At 36.0% G+C, this 23,201-nt stretch overlaps 1 protein-coding gene across 1 annotated transcript in view; it reads left to right on the forward strand.

Moving 5' to 3' along the window:
* Window positions 1-3,532: 3,532 nt before the first annotated feature.
* LOC103607514 (solute carrier organic anion transporter family member 6A1-like) overlaps window positions 3,533-23,201 on the forward strand; it is a gene marked incomplete at its 3' end in the record, with an annotated part of 35,702 nt that continues 16,033 nt past the window's right edge. Inside the window, 4 exon segments of the mRNA XM_008592011.1 lie at window positions 3,533-3,842; window positions 16,144-16,404; window positions 20,027-20,212; window positions 21,994-22,090. Coding sequence (XP_008590233.1) covers window positions 3,533-3,842; window positions 16,144-16,404; window positions 20,027-20,212; window positions 21,994-22,090 — 854 coding nt within the window.

Genomic DNA, 23,201 nt, shown 5'->3' on the forward strand with positions numbered 1-23,201 from the left:
AAAAAAGAATACTACAGGCCAATATCCTTGATGAATATCGATGCAAAATTCCTCAATAAAATACTAGTTAACAGAATACAGCAACACATACACAAAATTGTACACCATGATCAAGTGGGATTTATCCGAGGGATGCAAGGTTTGTTCAACATATGCAAATCAATAAATGTGATACACCATGTCAATAAAATCAAACACAAGGACTATATGATCATCTCTATAGATGCTGTAAAAGCATTTGACAAAATTCAACACCCGTTCATGATAAAGACTCGCTACAAGCTAGGTATAGACGGGAAGTATCTCAACATAATTAAAGCCATATATGATAAACCCACTGCCAATATCATCCTGAATGGGGAAAAGCTGAAAGCTTTTCCATTAAGAACAGGAACTAGACAAGGATGCCCACTCTCACCACTCCTATTCACCATAGTGTTGGAAGTACTAGCCAGAGCAATCAGAGAAGAGAAGGATATAAAGGGCATCCAGATTGGAAAAGATGAAGTCAAACTATGTCTGTTTGCAGATGACATGATCCTATATATCGAACAGCCCAAAGCCTCTACAAAAAAACTCATTGGTCTAGAGTGTTGTTTAGATCTTGTGTTTCTCTGCTAATTCTTTGACTAGACGATCCGTCCAATTATTGATAGTGGGGTGTGCAGGTCCCCTGCTATTATGGTATTAGTGTCTATCTCCTTCTTTCCAAGTTGCAGGATGCAAAATCAACACACAAAAATCAGTAGCATTTCTATACTCCAATAGTGAACATGCAGAAAGAGAAATCAAGAAAACTAGGCCATTTAAAATAGCCACCAAAAAAATAAAATACTTAGGAATAGAGTTAATCAATAACCAAGGATGTGAAAAATCTCTCCAATGAGAACTTCAAACCACTGTTGAGAGAAATTAAAGAAGACACAAGAAGATGGAAAGATAGCCCGTGCTCTTGGATTGGAAGAATCAACATTGTGAAAATGTACATACTGCCCAAAGTGATATACAAATTCAATGCAATCCCCATCAAAATTCCAATGACATTTTCGAATCCTTTTACCATTCTGTAGTGGCCCTCTTTATCTCTTTTTATGGTTTTTAGTTTAGAGTCTATTTTATCAGATATAAGAATAGCTACTCCGTGCTCTTGGATTGGAAGAATCAACATTGTGAAAATGTACATACTGCCCAAAGTGATATACAAATTCAATGCAATCCCCATCAAAATTCCAATGACATTTTCCTCAGAAGTGGAAAGAACTATCCAGACATTTATATGGAATAACAAAAGGCCACAAATAGCCAAAACAATTCTGAGCATAAAAAATAAAGCTGGAGGCATAACACTACCTGACTTTAAACATACTAGAAAGCTATAATAACCAAAACAGCATGGTACTGGCATAAAAATAGACACATGGATCAATGGAATAGAATAGAGAATCCAGAAATCAACCTGCACACCTACAGTCATCTGATCTTTGACAAAGGAACCAAGCCTATAGACTGGTGAAGAGACTGCCTCTTCAGCAAATGGTGCTGGGATAACTGGATATCAAGATGCAGGAGAATGAAACTAGACCCATACCTCCTGCCATATACCAAAATCAACTCAAAATGGATTAAAGAATTAAAAAGGGCCAGGACACCCTGAAACAATAAAATTTCTTAAAGAAAACACAGGAGAAACACTCCAGGGAGTGGGACTGGGCACAGACCTCATGAATATGACCCCAAAAGCACAAGTGACTAAAGGAAAAATAAACAAATGAGATTATATAAAACCAAAAAGCTTCTGCACAGCAAAAGAAATAATTAACTGAGTGAAAAGACAACCAACAGAGTGGGAGAAAATATTTTCAACATATACATCTGACAAAAGACTAATATTCAGAATATACAGGGAACTTAAACAACTTTACAACAAAAAAAAGTAACCCAATTAAAAAAGGGCAAAGGAGCTAAATAGGCATTTCTCAAAAGAAGATATACAAATGGCCAACAGACACATGAAAAAATGCTTAACGTCACTCAGCATTTGGGAAATGCAAATCAAAACTACACTGAGATACCATCTCAGTTAGGATTGCTAATATCCAAAAGACTGTGAATGATAAATGCTGGTGAGGTTGTGGAGAAAAAGCAACTCTCATACACTGTTGGTGGGACTGCAAAATGGTGCATCCTCTATGCAAAATGGTATGGAGGTTCCTCAAACGATTGCAGATAGATCTACCATATGACCTAGCTGGGAATATACCCAGAGGAATGGAAATCATCAAGTCGAAGGTATACCTGTTTTCCAGTGTTCATTGCAGCACTCTTTACAATAGCTAAGTGTTGGAACCAGCCCAAATGTCCATCATCAGATGAGTGGATATGGAAACTGTGGTATATCTACACATTGGAATACTACTCTGCTATAAAAAAAAGAATGAAATACTGCCATTTGCAACAACATGGATGGACCTCGTGAAAATTATATTAAGTGAACGAGTCAGGCACAGAAAGAGAAATGTCACATGTTCTCACTTATTTGTGGGAGCTAAAAATAAATAAATACATACATAAATAAACTGGGGGGGGGAGAAGAAACAACAATTACAATTCCTTGAAGTTGATACAAGTGAACAGATATGAGGTTGTTGGGAGGGAGCGGGGAGAGGAAGGAGGAAGGGAGGTTTCGGTAATGGGCCACAATAATCAACCACATTGTATATTGACAAAATAAAAGAAAACCAGTAAGAAGTACCATTTTCATATAAAACATGCGTTTTGTATCCTGTTACTGTTCTCTTACATTCTTTCTCTCCAGTTTAGGTTTTTATACCTGGGGAAATAATCATCCTCTGGGTCTCATGACCTCATTTAGTGAAGAAAATAATAATTCTTTCTGTTCTTGGGCAGGGATAGAGTTTCTAAGACAATAATTTCTATGTGTAAACCACTTAAGGGAAATCTTTGGGTCAATATTTTCTGATATCTGTTCTTCCAAATCTATCATTGTGGTGGAAGTGTCTTTTCCATGTCTTCTGGTCTCTCCTGGTCCTTCAACAATTTTTCAGGCTGTTTCTAGTGAGATTGTCCAGTTGGAAAAGACACCACAATAAAGTAGTCTGAGGAAATTGGGGGACAGTTCCACTATCCCATTTTTGCATATTTCTCTTTCCTTGCTTCCTAATGAGTAAGTATTAAATAAGTACTAGCATTCTTTGACTTCCATTACTCTAGCTTTTTTCATTTTCCTTCCCGACGTGGAAGCAAAGAAGGAAAACAGCCTTGGACGTTCTCCCAGGGCAACTGTCAACCCCCGTGCGGGGACGTTGGCCTCCCGCGGAGGAGGAACGTTCCCTCTCGAGGCTTGGCTGCAGGCGCCCTTTCGGCTCCCCAGTCCTCGGACGCTCTCGCCCGGCGGGCTTTGGGGTTGACTCAGGAAGGGTCGGCCGCCCGCGTCCTGGGAAAGCACCAGTAGCGACGCCCGGAGCAGCGCAGGGTGAGCCGCGCCCGAGCCGCGGCAGGGCCTGGCGAGGCCATGAAGGAAGCCCGAGTGCAAGAGCAGCCTGGGGCAGCGCAGGCCCGGCCTGCCGAGGGCACTGAGACCGGGGAGGCCGGGGGAAGACCCGCGTATCTGACAACGTTGCCAGCGGCCCTGATAAGGTTCCGCAGATTCCAAAAGAAGAAAAGGGCCAAGTCCCCCATTTTCCAGAAGCCGCCAGAACCACAACTGAACGACAGTTTGGAGGGGCCTCGTGGCTTGGGCTGCATAGTCATCCCCTGCTGCCAGCGTTTTAACAACGTTCGCTGCTGCTTCTTTGTCTGCTGAACCTTGACCATATGTCAAGGTGAGCCTGAGGGGCGGGCTCGTCCTGGGAGGGCAGCGGCGCGGCCGCCCCGGGTTGCCCGCGTGGTGAGGCGGCACAGGGAGGTGTGGTGTGTGGAGGACGCGCTGCAATGACAGGCTCCTGTCATTGCTCACCTGCAGCACCTGATTGACATAGTCCATTCTACACAGTGTGGGTGACAGGGGCCTGGCCTTCAGATACCCGGCTGGAGAGACGGTGTTGTCGAGTCATTGAATCTTATTCGGTCACTCTGAGAAGTTCGGCGTTGAATCACTTGGAGCTTAAAATAAGGTTGAAAACTGTCTCTGATTACCAGATTGTTCCTACTTTGTCCACAGTTTTGAGATACTCTGGCTAAGCCACTTGCAACGCATGACCAGAATCAAAGCAAGTTACTGGGAGGCTCGGACTCCTCTCATTGCTCACCTGCAGCACCTGATTGACACAGTCCATTCTACACAGTGTGGGTGACAGGGGCCTGGCCTTCAGATAGCCGGCTGGAGAGTCGGTGTTGTTGAGTCATTGAACCTTATTCGGTCACCAACTCTGAGAAGTTCGGCGTTGAATCACTTGGAGCTTAAAATAAGGTTGAAAACTGTCTGTGATTACCAGATTGTTCCTACTTTGTCCACAGTTTTGAGATACTCTGGCTAAGCCACTTTCTACTGGATCTTGTTTCCTCATCTGAATTGAGGGTGTGGGGTGGGACTTCAAGTAATCTATATTAGAGAACTGAAACTCCAGGGTGTTTATTTTTGCCTACAAAGTTTGCAGAAGAATGTGAATTTGACCACCTTTAGATGGGGCATACATTCTCTACTTGATCACAACTCCCACCACCCCCATTATATCTAGGTTTTTTATTAGCCTCTTTACACCGATGACATTGGAATTTGCCAAATCTGATCTCATTTTGCACTGAAATGTCATGTCTAAATAAGTGCAATAAAAAGTCTGTATGTGGTAAGAACCACATGAGAAGGACACATCAGTTTGTCCTGAGATCATCAAAGAAGTTTCTTGGAGGAAGAGGCATTTGAACCATGCATTAGTATTTAGGTACAGTTCTGACAGTCAGGGATATAATTAAGGAGTATTAGGAGTATTTATTGAATAAGGAAACGAATGAATGAATGAGTGCTTTGTTTCAGAAAGGGTTGTTTCAGAATGGTGAATGACAAGTTTGGCTGGATAATATTTTCATCTAAGCACCGTAAGGGGGAAATTATTTTTATATGATTCATTGCATCTTCCCAGGACCTAATATAGGGATTGAAGCAGAGAAGACATTCAATAAACATGTATTGAATGCATAAATGAATTAAAAAAGAAAAAAAAAAGACAGATTGTGGCCAGACTGTGAAGGCCTTTAAACACCAGACAGAATTTTGAAAGGATACTAAAAGGTATTTACTTCCCACTGTGCTGAATCATGAATAAGGTGCTTTACAAGCATTATCTCATTTAATTTAATCACCTTATTAGGTGGGTAATGAGTAGCCATTGAAGGTATTTGAACAAGCAGTTGACAGTGAATGGTTTTAGCTCCATCACTTAACTGAATTCATCTAGGTTATTAGCTCAGTTCTGGTATAGAACGGAGCCTTGCATTCATATAAATGATATATATCTTAATTTTAAAATTTATTAATTGATCTATTTATTATTTTTAGCTACATTTTAAACAATTTTGAAATGATTTTAAAAATGCAGATAGGATGCAAAGGCGAAACCAAGAACTTCTGCATTCCTGTCACCCAGTAACATTTACCACATGTGTTCCTTCAGTCTCTCTTTCTGTCTACATACTAGTATAGACTTTTTCAGACTTGGTGTCCCATTACTGCTAACTATTGCAGTGTGCTTCCCATAGTGAGACATTCTCCTACATAACCATCATACACTCCTCCCAGTCAGGAATATCAGTGTGATACTACCATCTCATTATGAATTGGTGGCCTATTCGTATGTCACCAATTGTCTCAATATTTACTCCTTTTTCTTTTTGACCCAGAATTCTATCCAGGAACATATGTTGCATTTAGTTGTCATACTAAAGTGATATTAAGGTCAGATTAAAGTTTGCTTTAAACTGAATACTTCTCCATTCTTTCCCTGTTTCTTATGTCCTTGAAAGTCTTAAAGACTATAGGTCTTTCATTAAGTGGTTTGAACTTCATTCTGGTCTGTGTAACATTTTTTACCACGTGTGTACCTTCAGTCTCTTTCCCTCTACATATTAGTATGGACTTTTTCAGACTTGGGGTCCCATTACTGCTAACTATTGCAGTGTGTTTTACCAAAGTGAGACAGTCTCCGACATAGGCATCATACACTCCTCCCAGTCAGGAATATTAGTGCAATACTATCATCTAATTATGAACTAGTGGCCCATTCATATGTCACCAATTGTCTCAATATTTTGTCCTTTTCCTTTTGACCCAGAATTCTATCCAGCAACATATGTTGCATTTAGTTGTCATATTAAAGTGATATTAAGGTCAGGTTAAAGTCTGCTTTAAACTGAATACTCCATTCTTTCCCTGTTTCTTATGTCCTTGAAAGTCTTAAAGACTATAGGTCTTTCATTAAGTGGTTTGAACTTCATTCTGGTCTGTTTGATGTTTCATTATGTCCAGACTCAGGCCATGCTTTCCTCCCTCCCTTCCTTTCTTTCATATTTCCACTTTATTTAGGTATAATTTACATACAATAAAATCCCCCCTTTTAAATGTATATAAAGTTGTTTTGGCTATTCTAGATAATTTGCCTTTCCATATAAATTTTAGAATCAATTTGCCTATTTTTTTTAAAAGACTTACTGTGATTTTAATATGGATTTGGTTGATTTTATAGATTTGGAGAAAACTGACATTTTAACAACATTGAATGTTCTGATGACTGGATACAATGTATCTCTTTATTCGGATCTTCTATCCTGCAAGTTTGCCAGATTAACGTATTAGTTATAGACGTGCTGTTATAGATGCCTGCCCAACCTCACTGAGGCTTAATCCCTACTGTAACTGTTGAGGGTGGGAAATCCTATTATGGTAATTGAAAGATGGGGCCTTGAAGAGGTGATTAGATTGTAGGACTGAGCAGTAGTGAATGGATTAATAATGGTGGTCGGGGCATGGTTCTGAGGGCTTTAAAAGGAGAGTGAATAGAGTGAATGAGGAGGTTGGTCTCTCTCTGCTCTCTTTGCTACACCATCTCGCAATGTAATACCCTGCCAACACTGTCGCCACCATCATGGCCTTCACCAAATACGCTTCCTGGACTTTGCACTTCCCAGCCTCAGGACTGTAAGCAATAAATTTCATTTTCTTTATAAATCACCCAGTTCTCCAGGTATTTTGTTATAAGCAACAGAAACTAATACAGAAGCTTTTTTTAAAATGCAGATTCCTTAGGATTTTTTACACACATGATCATGTTATCTATGAATACGGATAGTTTTACTTTTTCTTCCCAATCTGTAAACTTTTTATTACTTTTGATTATCTTATTGCACTGGGTGGGACCTCTCCAGTACAATGCTGAATAGAAATTGTAAAGAGTTATTGATTGATTTTTCCTGATTTTTAGATGGAAAGCATTCAGCCTTTCACAATTGAATATGATAACTGTAGGTTTTTTCCAGATACCCGTCATCAGTTTGAGGATGTTCCCTTCTCTTCTTAGTTTGCTGAGAATTGTTTATCATGAATTGGGGTTGAATTTTATCAAGTGCTTTTACCTGCATCTATTGAGATGATCATACTGTTTTTAAAATTTATTCTATGAAGATTATATATTGCTTCTTTTTTTTTTTTTTTGGATTCTCAGATATTTAACCTACCTTGCAATTCTGGGATAAACTCTCCTGACTGGATTTTTATCTTTTTTTTAATATATTGCTGGATTAAATTTCCCAAAATTTTGTTAATAATTTTTGTTTTTGTGAGAGTATTGCTTTATAGTTTTCTTGGAATGTTTTTTTGTCTGTCTTTAGTGACAGATAATAGTGGCTTTACGAAATTAATTTGGATGTGTTCCTTTTCTTTTATGAAGGAGTTTGTGTCGGATTGTGCACTTAATGCAAATTCTTTCAGAATCAATTCATCAATTCATTGCCTGTCAATATCAATATCAGTTTATTGATGCTAAAACTCCAAATTCATCCTTTTGACTGCTCTGTAAAAATGTACCCAGGCCCTTTATGTATTTTTCTTTGCCAGCTGTCATAATGTTAAACTTTGTCAGTAGAAGAGGCTGGAGAACCATTACATAGAAAAGATTTTACTTTGTGGTTCCAGTGTGCTTGCTTCGTAGGCTCCTGCAATGTGTGTAGATATATTAGTTAATTGCCTTATTGTAAGGGAATTCATTTTAATTTACTATTTAAATAGGTCCACTATACATTCCTATTATCCTGGGACAGTCCAATTTATGCCTCTTGTCTCACTTTTTCATCACAATTCCTCTCCCTTCCTTTTTTTTGCTAAGTACTATTATTAATAGTTTATTTAAATAAGTTGGGATGGATTTAGTTGGCCTCAACTTTGTACTTCTTGATTGTTCTCTGGTCTTGTTTTACTGTGGGTAAAGATCATGTGGTGAATAGAGTCCTTACTCTGACACATAGTTAAATCTGAAAGACAACCAGCAATAATCCATCTTTCTTTCTAGGCCCTGTCTACATATAATGTTAATGAAACTTTCTTTCCAGGGACAGTGTGAAGAGAATTCCCTGATAAATTAAATAATCTTGGATCAAGTAATGAAATTAATTCTTTCCAGTAATAGGTGGTTGGGCAAATTTTTGGTGCTTCTGGTTCTGCCTCTCACTTGGCGTGTTAGCCGGATTTGCCATGGCTCATGGCCCATGCTGTAACCTGCAAAATGTGTGAATGTGTGTCACTAGGCTACCTGTTGGTAGGGTCAGTGGGAAACATTAGAAATTATAGATTAGTTGTACTTGAAATATTTGTAGGAAACAGAGGCTGAACAATAAAGTCATAGAGTATATAGAGAATAGTCTAAGCACCCTTGCTGCCATGGTGTTTTCATTTATTTTACAGCATATATTACCATCACTTATTGATTTTATTACTTTGCGATGCTTTTTAATTTTCTAATAAGCCATTTTGGAACAATGAACTCAAAAATGGTATATACTATTTTTGAGAAAGTTGATGAAGACTTGCATACTGTTGACATTTACTGTTTATGAAAGGGCCATGATGCTATTACTGACGACATGAAAACCAAAAGACATAAATCTGCTGAAGTTAATGGTTATTTTAGAAGACTGAGGTGAAAGGAGATGATATAACACATGCAGCTGCAGAAGGTTTACTTACCAAATACTGTGAAACATGACTTTTTAATTTAGATTCAATGACTGTTCTAATTTAATTTTGCTCATTTTCTATTACAAATTTTTCTATCCACATATGAAAATTAAAGTGATGAATTGGCCCCATTAGCAGAATAATAATTTTTCAAACTGTTAAATAATACCAGTTTTATATTAGTGCCATCAGGAACTTAATTAATTTCAATAATGGTTTGTTTTTTATGTAATTAAAGAAAAACTTTGAAAGTTCATTTTGCTGAAGATAAACATCTGACTTTGCTGTACATGCTACTGTTTTAAATTTTCAACATTGAAAATAAAATTATTTATTTCTGTGGCAATAATAGTAATACAAATTTTGGTGAACAGTACCATGGTAAAGACAATGTTCTTATGGAACTAAGAAAGCTGTGGAGCAGAAATGTGCTTGGAATTGGTAAACAAATAATTCACAATTGCATCCTAACAAGCTGTAATATTTTAAAATTTACAAATATTTCTTTACATTCAAGTTTATATGTATCAGTACTTCATCTTGCTAACATACATTGCCTCTCTTTGCCTCCTAGATACAATAGATTTTACAATGTTGGGCCTTGAATAACTATTTCATAAATCAACTTCAGAGTCCTATAATGGTTTTGAACTGTTCTATAAATAAGTTCTCTAATTTTTGGTTGCATTTTTGTTTAAAAGCAGTTGGAAATCTTTAATGAAAGTATTCAATGAATGAAGCTTAATACTACTTAAATATTAGATTTTGTTAAATTACAATTATCGAAAACAAAGCTTAACAATCGGAAGATATTAAAATTCATCCTTCCCAAACCAATAGAAGAACTAAACAAATTAACCTATGAGAATTTGAGTAACATACAATACTTATTTTAAAAATTCTATAACTGTGCTTTATAAAAATTTCTATTTTGGGGAAGGATATTTGGATAGTGTCTTAATTCTTGATTAGGTAAATTTATATTCTTTATAAGACTGAATGAACTTAAGTAGGCCTATAGCTTTGCATAGCTAAATTTGGTGAAACATTTAAAATTGAGACAACTTATCTGAAGAATTTTGTGTTGAAAAATATTTGTCAAAGAAAGATTCTCTGAATGGAATATTTTGGTTGAAATATTTCAACACCAAAATATAATTGAAAGCATCCTCCATTTAGTAGTGTTTTCTTTGTGCTTACTAGATACGTACACACTTGTAGAGAGTGTTTTCTTAATTAAAATATCATGATACACAGTGACATGTCAATTGGAGGCAACTTTAAGTTTATTAACTATTGTTTTGGGAGTCCCTAAGACTATACTCAGATTCAATGATTCATTAGACTAAGGACTCAGAAAAAGCTGTTATACTCATGGTTATGGTTTATTACAGTGAAACAACACAGATTAAAATCAGCAAAGGGAAAAGGCCCATGAGATGAAGTTTGGAAAAAAACAGACCCAAGCTTTATGTGTCCTCTCCCAGTATAGTCATGTGGACATACTTAATTAACCCAGCAACAATATGTGACAACACATGCAAAGAGCTGCTTACCTGAGCCTTGGTGTCCAGGGTTTTTTGGGGGGTCAGTCACATAGGTACGCAGCACCTGTATGACTAACCTCAGCTACTCAGACTCCCCATACCCCACAACAAAAATGGTGTTCACCATAAATCACATGGTAGCATAAACTTTGTGATCATACTGGTACAATCTGGTCTAAGACTTCAGCCATATGAAAGCATTCTTATTAGGCAGAGTATTCCAAGGACTTAGAGCTCATCTTCCAGGAGCTAGTCAAGGGCCAGCCCTGAATATGGGCCTTTTTAACAACTTGGGCTGGCTGAGTTAACCCTCTACAGCAAAACTGTAAAAAGCAACTTCGATGAATTGCAGCTAATTTTATGAAAACTATTAGAAATAAAATATTAGAGTATATTCTTCAGGAAAAACATGAATAACATTTTATTAGAGATAAGTATGGCTAAGATTGGTTAAAGTGTATAAGTGTACATTAAGAATAATTATTCTTTTATTTTTTGAAAAATTTCTGATATATAATATAAAGAAGTTTGAAAAGGTTTTGAATAAACTTTTTTAGTTTCACCAATGTAATCAAAGTAATTTGTCTATAAGTTACAAAAGTCATGATTTTTGATACAGTACTCCATACCAGGCATTGAACCAATGTAGTGGATTGAATTATGTCTCCCCAGAACTCACTGGAACTTGAATTGTGTCCCCCAAGTTTTATGTATTAAAACTTAGCCCCCACTGTAACTGTTAAGAGGGTGGGAAATCCTATTATGGTGAAAGGTGGAGACTTTGAAAAGGTTATACAATTGTAGGATTGTGCAGTAGTGAATGGATTAAAAATGGTCAGGGGCATGGTTCTGAGGGCTTTAAAAGGAGAGGAGAGTCTGTCTTGCTCTCTCTCTGCTCTCTCTGCTTCCGCCATGTTGCAGTGTGAGACTTGGGGTCATTATTTCCACCACCAGATGGACCTCGGACTTCCCAGACTCAGAAACTGTAAGCAATTAGTTTCTTTTTTCTTTATAAACCGCCCAGTTCCATGTATTTTGTTATAAGCAACAAAAATGGACTAATTCAACCAGGAAGAACAAAACAAAACAAACACTCAAAGATGGGAATCTGGAATTGGTTATCTGACTTGATTTGTCTTGAAAGCAATGAAAACAGTGATATTTGTGTTTGTGGTTCACTAGAAGTCTTTGGCATGTAGTGAGAAAAGAGTTATTTAAAATATTGCTTAGGACAGAGTTCTTATTGAGGACAAGGCTTTGGGAGACCAAATAGCTACTGCAATTGACTCCTATGATGGGACTTCTGACTGCAGATTCTGGGTTTGCCTGACCATGATGGGACTTCTGACTGCAAAGATTCTGGGTTTGCCTGACTGCACTGGAGGGTTTACAGAAAGAAAATGAGAAGTTTGCAGCATGGTTAGGAAACATGTGAGCTTCTCTGATGGTTCTGTAAGAATCTCATCTTTTTTAGCCACATATGGTTTATTTTGAGCAATACCAATCCTTATTCACAGGTTGCAGAACTGTAACATAAGTTGAACTTACAGGCTCACCACTTATGTGAGATTAGGGACATTGAGTGAAGTAAAACCCTGAAAATTGTGATAAAGGCATTTGGGTGGAATTTGGTTAGTCCGAGAAACACGAACCCCCAGATCCTGAACCTTCTTTGCCAGTAGGAGCAACTATTCCACCTGTATCTGAAGAGAAGACAATTCCTTGCTTAATGACACTAAATTGACTTTGCTTGAGTAAAGGGAATGCTGATTCCCCTCATGACCCATCCCACTACGCCTTATTGCTGCCATGCTCATAGTTAGAATCAGATCTAGACTTCCTGGAATGACTAATATAAAGTCTGTCCTGGGGAGGAAATATCTTACATACCAAAAATTTGTTTGCTACTTTAGTAATGCTTCTAGGGACTAATTGCTTTGAAGTATGTAAGGCTATCTCTTACAATGGAGGGAAAGTTTCTTCATTTGCACCACTCACTGTTAAGAAAGAGACATTGCTTCTGGTGGGCCTCTGTAGTTTTTCAAAGGTGGAAGTGTGTTGACATTATAGCCCCAGTCAGGGGAAGCCATGAAAAACAGAAAAAAAAAAAAAAAAAAGAATCCTCCCAGTGGACAGAGCTTTGAGCAATATATCTGATTGTCCATATTGCCTGGATACCATGCTGACCATTGCCTAATGGTTTGCCATTTGGTGATTAGGAAGACTGGGCAAATGGTGTGTCTCTCCAAATGGGCAGAGTTATTCTATGTTCACCAAAAGAAATCCATTGCATAGGAAATGATCGATAATGAAGTAGATAGATAAACACCCTGTGGATATTAGCCTCTTTCCCTAAGCCATTCTTTCTCTTGTTCAATGGGCTCTTGTTTATAGTGATAAACACATCAAGGATGGTGTTTATACAAGAGCTGAATGCACAGCCTTACCTTCACCAGAGCTGATCTGGCTATTGCACTGTCGAGGGCCTGCCTTGCTACCAGGAAAAGTCAACATAATCTAAGAAATGGCTTCATTCCTTAGTGAATTCAACTGTTACCTGGTGGAAGGCTGATAACATAGTTCTGCTTCTGTTATGGCATGGACAGTAATTTCTCCTCACTGAAATAGTTATTTATACTGGGTATGGGTTCTTCTTCTGTCACCAAGATGTGGCGCCACTCTCATAATTGGTCTTAATGAATGCCTTATGCATCATTTACCTGATCATATTTACCAGCACATTGCTTCTAACCAAGAAACTCAATTTATAGAAAAAGTACAACAGGAGGTTCATGCTCATGGAATTCACTGATCTTACTACATATCTCAATAATCAGAAACTCAGCCTTGCAGATAATTATGATGTCCTGTTGAAGACTCAGATAAGACTCTAGCTAGTACACAATGATAAACAAGTTTTGGGGAGAATGGGGGATATGCTTTGAGGTAGCAACCTGTGTATTGTTATCTGGCATCAAGGAGTAGAAAAGAGGGTGAGTACTAGAAGAAGGAAGTTTTAAATATTAAGTGTAGTTTCATAAACATTTAGAGTAATACAAATTGTAGCAGCTGTATACTTTCTCTTGTTTGTTTTATGTGCACACACATAAACATACATATATTTGTGTGTGTATGTTTATATATATATGTGTATGTATGTATTCCAATTATTTTTTCTCTTTCTCTTTCCCTTCCTATTTTATTTTTCTATTTGTACTATAGGTAAGGTAGATAACCTTGTAAATTTGTCTCTAGGTTACAGAATATGCCTCAGTTAGAAGGGAAATTAATACCTCCATCCTAGAGATGGACTAAGTTACTGGTAGGACTTAATTCCTCTCTTGGCCATTATCCTCCTTGGCCACATCTCAAGTGAGAGTTGAAAAAAATTCCTCTCTTGGGTGCAGCAAAGTTTTTATATCTTGTTTCTTGATGGTGTTAGTCTGTTAAACTAGTTGTGGCTGCTAGTCTAGCTTGTGGTTTCTTCAGCAATACAATTCTCTCAAGTTTATTTAGGACTGCTATATGTTTGCTTAATTATTGGCAGTTACCTTTGCAATTTAGTCTTTAGGTTAAAGAAAATCTATTCAAGTTTGTGACTAAACTAGAAGGATTAACATCACCCTGAGATGAATTTGGCAACCGATTGGACTATGTGTCTCTCTTTTTTGGGAAAGAGTAAGGGCATCCTTGTAAGAATGATAATTGCAATATATTAGGCAGAAGTATGATGGTGTTGCTATTTGTTTGATATGGAAGTTCAAATATGGGAATAAGGATGAAAATGTATCCTGAGTAGTATAAAGGGTGAACTTTTCAAGTTATGTGTCTGTTGGCCATTAGCTCCATTGCTTCCCTTTTGGACTCGCCTATTTGCAAGGGGACTGGCAGCCTGTAAACTACACTTCCCAGTGTTCCTTGCCAGCTGGCTTCCACTTAGGTGTTGCCAGGGACAGGCTGACGGTAGATTTGAAAAGAGGCGAAGGGAAGCCTCTATTTTTTCCTGTTTCTAGTAGGGTTTTTAGCAGCAGGAGCAATGCTGGTATTTATGCTCAGGAATAAATGTGGTTCCATCAGCAGCAGCAACAGTGGATGATTCAGCATTACAGTGCTCCTGGGCTCTGGCTCTGGCCAACGGTAGGAGCAGCAGAATCAGCAGGCGACTGTTAGCTGCCTCTCATAGCCATCAGAAAGAGTATGAGCACCTAGCTTCCTGCAAAAAGAGGTAGCGATTGCAGTTCTAACAGTAGTAGCAGCAGCCCATGCTTCAGAAACTTTGGTTATATAGATATCATGAGTTTTGATTAATAACCATTTTCCCTTTTTGCTCTAATAAATGTACTGCTTTTGTAACCAATCCCTCTATCAGTTTATTTTTGTTTCAAACACTTAGCATGATTTTTTTTTCTAGTTGGATGCCTACAGATAGAAATGCACATAGTATTATAGCATTTATTTAATGCTCAAGGACATGAAAAACAATACTCTATATTGTTTAAGAATTTATGCATTATCTAAAAGGCTCAAAACTGGTAAACGTCAAATACAGGATACTGATTATGGAGGGGAGGGAGAAGAATGTGTTTGGGAAGTACATGCTGGGCTTCAAATATTTCGATAATGTTTTATTTCCTATTCTAGATGGTAAATAAACAATTATTAGATTACTTATTAATTTTTATAGTTGAAATATAATACATTTAAATAAGGATCAGTACTAAGTGAGATACAATAGTCAGCATTCTTCAGTAAATTACTCATAGAGGTAGTTAACAAATAGCTTCAAAAATTTAATTAGCAAATATTTCCTAGAGGTTAAAGCATATTTGTGTTTTATTTTTATTTATTCATTCCTAAAAAAATTATTTATTTACTTTCAATTATAAATATTTATGGGGTACAGAATTGACTATCAGTATCTGTATATAGTATGTGATAATCAAATCAATAGTATTAGCATGTTCATCATTACATATCATAATTACTCTTTGAATCCCTTATCCAATTACTCTGGTGACTATAGGACTTCTCTCTCCTTCTGAAAGTTGTGTTTTATTGTGGCCTTCCTTCCTTCCTTCCTTCCTTCCTTCCTTCCTTCCTTCCTTCCTTCCTTCCTTCCTTCCTTCCTTCCCGTCCTTCCTTTCCTTCCTTCCTCTCTTTCTCTGTCTCTCTCTGTCTCTCTTTCATACTTTCTTAGCTCCCACTTATGAGTGAGGACATATGGTGTATCTCTGTCTGTGCCTGGCTTATGTTAGAAAGGGAATCTTTACATGCTTACAGTGTTTAAACATCAGAACAATGTAAAATAAACTTATATCAATGTAAATTGTTTTTTTTTTGTAATAATTTTAATTGTGATCTATTTTGTCTCTTAAAATGCAGATTCTTGCTTTCTTTTTTCTTTTTACATTTCAGGTATGATATTTGGTCTTGTAGATGTGAGCATTGCCAATTTTCAGAAGGATTATTATCTGAAAATCATTGAGGAGTCAGTACTGCAATCTAGTTATGATATTTCATCTTTCCTGATAGCAATATTTGTAGCATACTATGGAGGGAGAGCAAAAAGAACAACATGGATGGCAGTTTCCTCCTTTTTAATTGGAGTTGGGTCACTTTTCTTCGCCTTTCCATTCTTTAATAATAGAAGTTATGAAATGAAGGTAGAAATTGAAGGTAAGATTTTAAAATATACTGTCATGCATCTAATCAGTATTTACTTAAACTATTGGCTCAAGGAACTTAAGTAGACTGTGATTCCTGTCTGTCTGCATATTCATCCATTCATATCAATTTATGTGACCAAAATCACTAAACAAGGTGAGAATAAAGGGATTAATTAAAACACATTGTGGAAGACACACAAAAAAGGGTCAGATTCCTTTTCTAGCTACTCCTACCATTCGAAAATGAGAGCTGCTCTTTGACACAGTACTTGAATCTAAAAAGATTGGTGACTTCTTCAATTTGTTTTTTATTTTCAATTTATTCCACAATCTTTTCACTATTCTTACTAGATAAATGTTATTTGAAGTTTCACAGAACTGTATTTTTCGTGTGTGTGCATTTCTTAGAAAGCTATTGATTTATTGATCCTTCTTTGGATACTAGTATACTTAAAGAGGGTGGTTTTCAAACTTTTATTTATTTATTTGTTGAAACATAATTAATTATACATATTTTTGGAGTACAGCATTGACTACCATCAGCTGTGTATGACATGTGATGATCAAATCAATATTATTAGCATATTCATTATTACGAATAGTAATTATTCTTCATGCCCCATACCCATCTCTCCCAATCCCCTCTCCCTCTCCCCCACCTACCTCTAGTAAGCATAGACTGGTTCTCTCCTGGAAGTTCAACATACTTTTGTTGTTTTTTTCTTTCTTTCTTTCTCTCTTTATCTCTCTCTCTTTCTGTCTCTCTTTTTTTCTTTCTTTCTTTCTTTGTTTCCACTTATCAGTGAGGACATGCAGTATCATGTGGTATTTTTCTCTCTGTGTCTGGCTTATTTTACTTAACATAATTTTCTTCTCCAATCTCATCCATATTGCTGCAAATGGCAGAATTTCGTTCTTTTTTATGGTAGAGTAGTATTCCACTGTGTATATATACCACATTTTCCTTATCCAGGAGTCTGTTGATGGACATTTAAGTTGGTTTCATGTCTTGGCTATTGTAAATAGATCTGTGATGAACATGGGAGTTTAGGCATCTCTTCAACATGATGATTTCCATTCTTTTGAAGTGGGATTGCTGGATCTAAATAGGTTTTGTTAGATGAATTGTAGGGCATTTACAGGGTGACTCTGCACTTAGTATTAGGGAAGTAGAAATAAAGTAAACAGTCTTTGTGGTAGAAGTGCTCATTTCATACATCTATCTATGCAGATATTCAACTTATTGTGTTTGAAAGTTTAGTTCTTACATAATGACTTTTCTACTCTATGTTCATATCTCAGTTTATACACACACACATACACAAACATACACACACAAAGTTTCTATATTCTCTTATTTTATCCTTTTTTCTCCTATCCTTCTCTTTTTCTTTTCTTTTCTTTTTTTTTTTTTTTTGTCTTTTTCGTGACCGGTAAGGGGATCGCAACCCGAGTGCGCCACGGGGCCGGCCCATCTTTTCTACACATCTCTCTGACTCTGTCCTCTTTCTATAATCTCTAGTTATCAGTTATACTCATCTTCTCTTATGAGTGGTCTGAACCTGTCTGGTACAGTCCATTTACAACTACTTCCTACTATCCCTGCTCCCCAAACCCCATCCCAGTTATCTGCACTGATGACCTGTTAATCTCTAGCCCCTGTGACTCAGATAACATATAGATAACATACTCACATCTTTGAGATGTTAAAATTGAGTTTTCTCCACAAGTTCATGAGAACACCTGCATTACATTCTGATCTTTAGTTCCTGGAGATCTACATTTAAGTGACCACCACACACACCCATGGTTTCAGTACACTTTCCCTTTACTGAGAACTTCCTAAATGTCTATTACCCAGCTCTCTGACTATACCCACCAATTCTTTAAAGTTACTCATATAACAAAGACAGAAAAGTTCCTTCTTTTCAATGGAACCTCCAGTACAGTAATACCTACTTTCTCCCTTTATCAGATTTTCCTTGTTGTTATTTCTCTTCATTTATAGCTGATTTTATGTTCCTTAATATGAAATTTAGCATTTTTCAAACACACTCTAATCATTATCCTAAGCTATGTTGTCCCACTGTCCTTTCTTGTCCCACCCACAAGTTGAATTTTCTTGGAAAATGGAAGAGTAAATAGACTAGGGATCTATTTTTTGATTGTCAGGAGCATGCAGGAGTTCCTTGAATATATTAACCTTGAATTCAAAGTAGGATTTGCACGGTTGTGTATTTTTCTCCAGCCACATTCAGCTTTAAAAGCATGTAGGTATAGAGTGGGGGAAAGAGTTAATTTGACTAGGGCTGCAGTTTTACCAGGGGAATGACCTGAAAGAGAGCAAGAAAATTAAAAGTGTTCTTATGATAATGAGAGTAGTAAGGACATGAAGGGAACATTAGGATAGTGAAAAGGAACAGAGTAAATGGATTATAGGTCCTGGTGAGTTTTAATGATTGTTGGAATTGGGTTACTAGAAGGAGTGAGCTGGAAAGACAGTGGTGCTTAGAGCAGATGCTTGAAATTGCAATTAGGGAAGGTTTGTAGTTATTATTTTTGACATTTAAAATGAGTAGCTGAGGTGGGTAGAGTACAATGTGTGAGAGGAGGGGAGTTCAAGGAACTAAGAGGGCAGGTTGTTGGAAATATGACACTGAATCTGATCTCACCACAAGTTAATATGTATGCCTATATAAAATTGAACCATCAGCATTTGAATCACAATTCTAGAGACTTCCTCTCATTTGATATGGACTAACATATCATCCCATATGGATACTAAGCCAGTTGAAAATTTCCATTTGTGTACTATTTCGCAATCAGCACTTTAATAAGCTTTCCACCCTAATATTTTAAGGGCATTTGTTAAATTTCAACCAAAATGGTCACAATCAATATGATCTAATAGTATTGCCTGTACCTACCAATCTAATAATAAATGTAATTACACATTTATTTAGTACTGCTCTATAACAATGTGAATAAAAAAAGCATAAGAAATACCCATATACTGTGACCTAAAGGAGTTTAAAATCTAGTGGATGACCATATAATAACTAACTCTAATAGAAAGAAATTTGTATTGTGTAATGCCTTGTGCTTATGAATCTGTATTCTAGAAGTTAGTCTAAAATGAGAAATTATTTAGAGTGATGTAAAGTTAATATAAAGAAATCGACATAGAACTAAACTCAGAAGGTAATCTTTGATAACTCAGGTAATCCAGAACATTAGAAATAATTTTGTCCTGGGGTCCAAAGTCAGGTCAACCAGCTGCCAAATTTAAGAAGAATTATATATGTATATGTGAGTATGTAAATGCATATGTATACAGACATATCTATGCACACTTAAGTGTGTGTATACAATTGTGCATACACATTTATATTTTGGTTTATACATGCATCTTTCCAGTATTCACATAATTTTCTTTTATCACTGCATTTTTCTGAGAACATGATTATTGCTACTACATTTATTGTAAATAAAATATTAACTAAAAGAAAAAAAGCATAATGATGGAAAGAGCTTATAAAAAGTAAAATATCTGATAAAGAATACTGCATATTTGTTGTATGTTTAACTTCTGAATTCTATTTACAAAAATGTAATTATCCTCTTTTCAAAAGGTATTTGCCAAGAATCAATGGCTATCAAAACTTGCCAGAAAAGAACATTATCATTCCAATCAAAATATGTATCTTTCTTTATCCTTGGGCAGACTGTGCAGGGAATAGCAGGAATGCCTATTTATATCCTTGGATTAACCTATATTGATGACAGCGTCGCCACACACTCAGCTGGTACCTATTTAGGCAAGTTTTTTCCCTCCTCTAACACAATTGACCCATTTTGAATTTTCATTAAGCTTTTACATTTTGGTGTGCATATTTAAACTGATATAGAAGTGCTAATTATTAACCCTTATGATAATATGGTAATAAATGGTAACTGGTATGCTTAACTTTAAAATCATATTGAGCCACCGAATTCTGAGGAGGTGCTTGAGATTAGACAAGTCATCTGAAGGTCACTAAAAGTATATAGAGCAATAGAGAAAATACATTCTTTCTTAAGTAATAAAAACTATACGTATATATAGTCATATTAAACTATGTAGGCTGATGTTCATTTCTCTAGCAAAAAAATGTAAAATTACTGCATTGAATTGCTTGAGTAATTGCTTGTTTAAACTTTGGGGATGCAGGTGGGAAGCTGCTGCCATCATGTCCATAAGGGAAATAGGACATTGTTTTATACCTCTTCAGTACTACAGTCAGTATGGTGCTGAAACAATTATCATTATACTAAGCTCTTTATATATATTAACTCATTCTTTTTTCAGCCTCTGATATTTTGAAGTTAATTGAAAACATAATGTTGTTCATCCTATGAAGGAGAGAAATGATATGTTATTTAAATAAACACAGTGTAGTATCCCCTATTTACAATGTCTTCCGGTACTATATCCTACAGTAAGTAATCCTGGATATACCTCAGAATAATGTGTACTTTCTTATATTGCAGTAGATTCTGGTCCTGATAGAGCCTCGATTTGTTCAAGATTATCTAATTACCATTTTTGGAAAAAAAAAGTTGTTTCTACATACTTATTGTGAAAGTTAATTAAAAGAAAATAGAATTTTGCACAAAAATAATTATTTTCCAGCAGAAGAAAAGTCATGCCAATAAACTAAAGTAGATAATATTCATATTTATGTTTGCTTTTAGAAAAGAAATTGCAGTAATTTATTAGCACTGGTCAAAGGTGGCAGAAAATCTGCTGGTTTTACTTTTGGTTCCACTTAATAAAAATTAAAACACATCTATACACTGCAGAGAGAAGCTTACTGTATTGCCATATGTTGCCACCCTGGAAAAGTTATCATAATGTTAAAATATCATCTTACTATAGTCCCACAAATTAAAGTGAAATAAAGTATATTAAGTTTATATTTATATTGAGGATAAACATTTATTTATATTACATAAATATATTGATTAAATAAGGTATAATGAATTATATAATTAAATTATCTGAGTTTCTCCAATACATGCATTGGTCAATATGCATGATGGTTAATTTTACGTGACAGCTTGACTAATTTATGGCACCCAGTTGTTTGGCCAAACACTAGTCTAGATGTTTTAGTGATGCTATTTTTTTTTATGTGATTAACAATTACAATCAGTAGACGCTGAGTAAAGCAGATCACCTCCATAATGTAGCCAGGCCTCATCCGATCAGTTGAAGTTCCTAAGAGCCAAGACTGAGTTTTCCCAAAGAAGAAGCAATTCTGCTCAATACTGCAACATCAGCTCTTACTTGAATTTCCAACCTGTTGGCCTGCCCTACAAATTTAGAACTTGTTAGGTCCTACAATTGTTTGAAACAGTTTCTCAAAATCCATCAGTGTGTGTGTATATATAATATTGGTATTATACATATATAATATTGGTTCTCTTTCTCTGGAGAACTCTAATACAAAATGCTAGAAAAAGCTTTCAGAGGTAATTCATTTCAGTCAATTAATGTTTATCATCTTATGACAAAGCTGGCTTAAGAAGTTGCTTGATATTCAATATTCATTTGTAGGTCTTGCAGAAGCTTCAGGAGTGGTTGGATATGCTCTGGGTTATGTGATAGGGGCACCATTTGTTAAGGCCTCTGAGAATAGCACATCTGAGAACAAGTAAGCCATTTTCTTTCTTTCCTTTTTTTTTTTTTTACATTGTTTAAAATATTTATTGAATGGGTACTATACCTAATAAATAAATATGTATATTTAATATGTAATAACCATATTTTTAGAAAATATATGCGAATGTGACTTGTACACACCTATATGTGCACACAAATACATCTAAAATATACATCTTAAACATTTTTAAGTGTACAGTACAGTAGTGGTTATGTGATAGGGGCACCATTTGTTAAGGCCTCTGAGAATAGCACATCTGAGAACAAGTAAGCCATTTTCTTTCTTTCCTTTTTTTTTTTTGTTTACATAGTATAAAATATTTATTGAAAAGTACTATAGCTTATAAATAAATTTGTATATTTAATCTGTAATAACCATATTTTTAGAAAAATGTATGCAAATGTGACTTATATGCACCTATATGTACACACAAATACATCTAAAATATACATCTTAAACATTTTTAAGCGTACAGTACAGTAGTGTTAACTACAGCACATTGTTTTGCAACAGGTATCTAGAACTTTTTATCTTGAGGAATCGAAACTCTATGTCCATTTAACAACTCTCTTTTTTCCCTTCTCCCCAGACCCTGGCAACCATCGTTCTACTTTCTGTTTCTGAGTATTTGACTACTTGAGATTCATCATAAAATTGGAATCTTTCAGTATTTGTCTTTCTGTGACTGGCTTATTTCACTTAGCATAATATCCTCAAGTCTCATGCATATTGTAGCATATAGTAGGGTTTCCATCTTTCTTTAGGGTGGATGATACTCCTTTTCACTTTGTTGCTGGTTTCCTTTACTGTACCAAAGGTTTTAAGTTGAATGTAGTCCACTTATCTATTTTTGCTTTATTGCCTATGCTTTTGGTGTCATATCCAAGAAGTAATTGTCAAATCCAGTGTCATGAGGCTTTCTCCCTATGTTTTTTTCCTCTAGGAGTTTTGTAGTTTCAGGCCTTACAGTTAGATCTTTTTCATCTTGCAGTTAATTTTTGTATATGGTGTAAGATAAGGCTCCAACTTTATTCTTTTGCATGTGGACATCCAGTTTACCCAACACTATTTTTTTTTTTTTTTTTTTTTTTTTGCTTTTTTC

The sequence above is a fragment of the Galeopterus variegatus genome, unplaced genomic scaffold (assembly GCF_000696425.1).
Source record: "Galeopterus variegatus unplaced genomic scaffold, G_variegatus-3.0.2 Scaffold7499, whole genome shotgun sequence".
Lineage (NCBI taxonomy): Eukaryota > Metazoa > Chordata > Mammalia > Dermoptera > Cynocephalidae > Galeopterus > Galeopterus variegatus.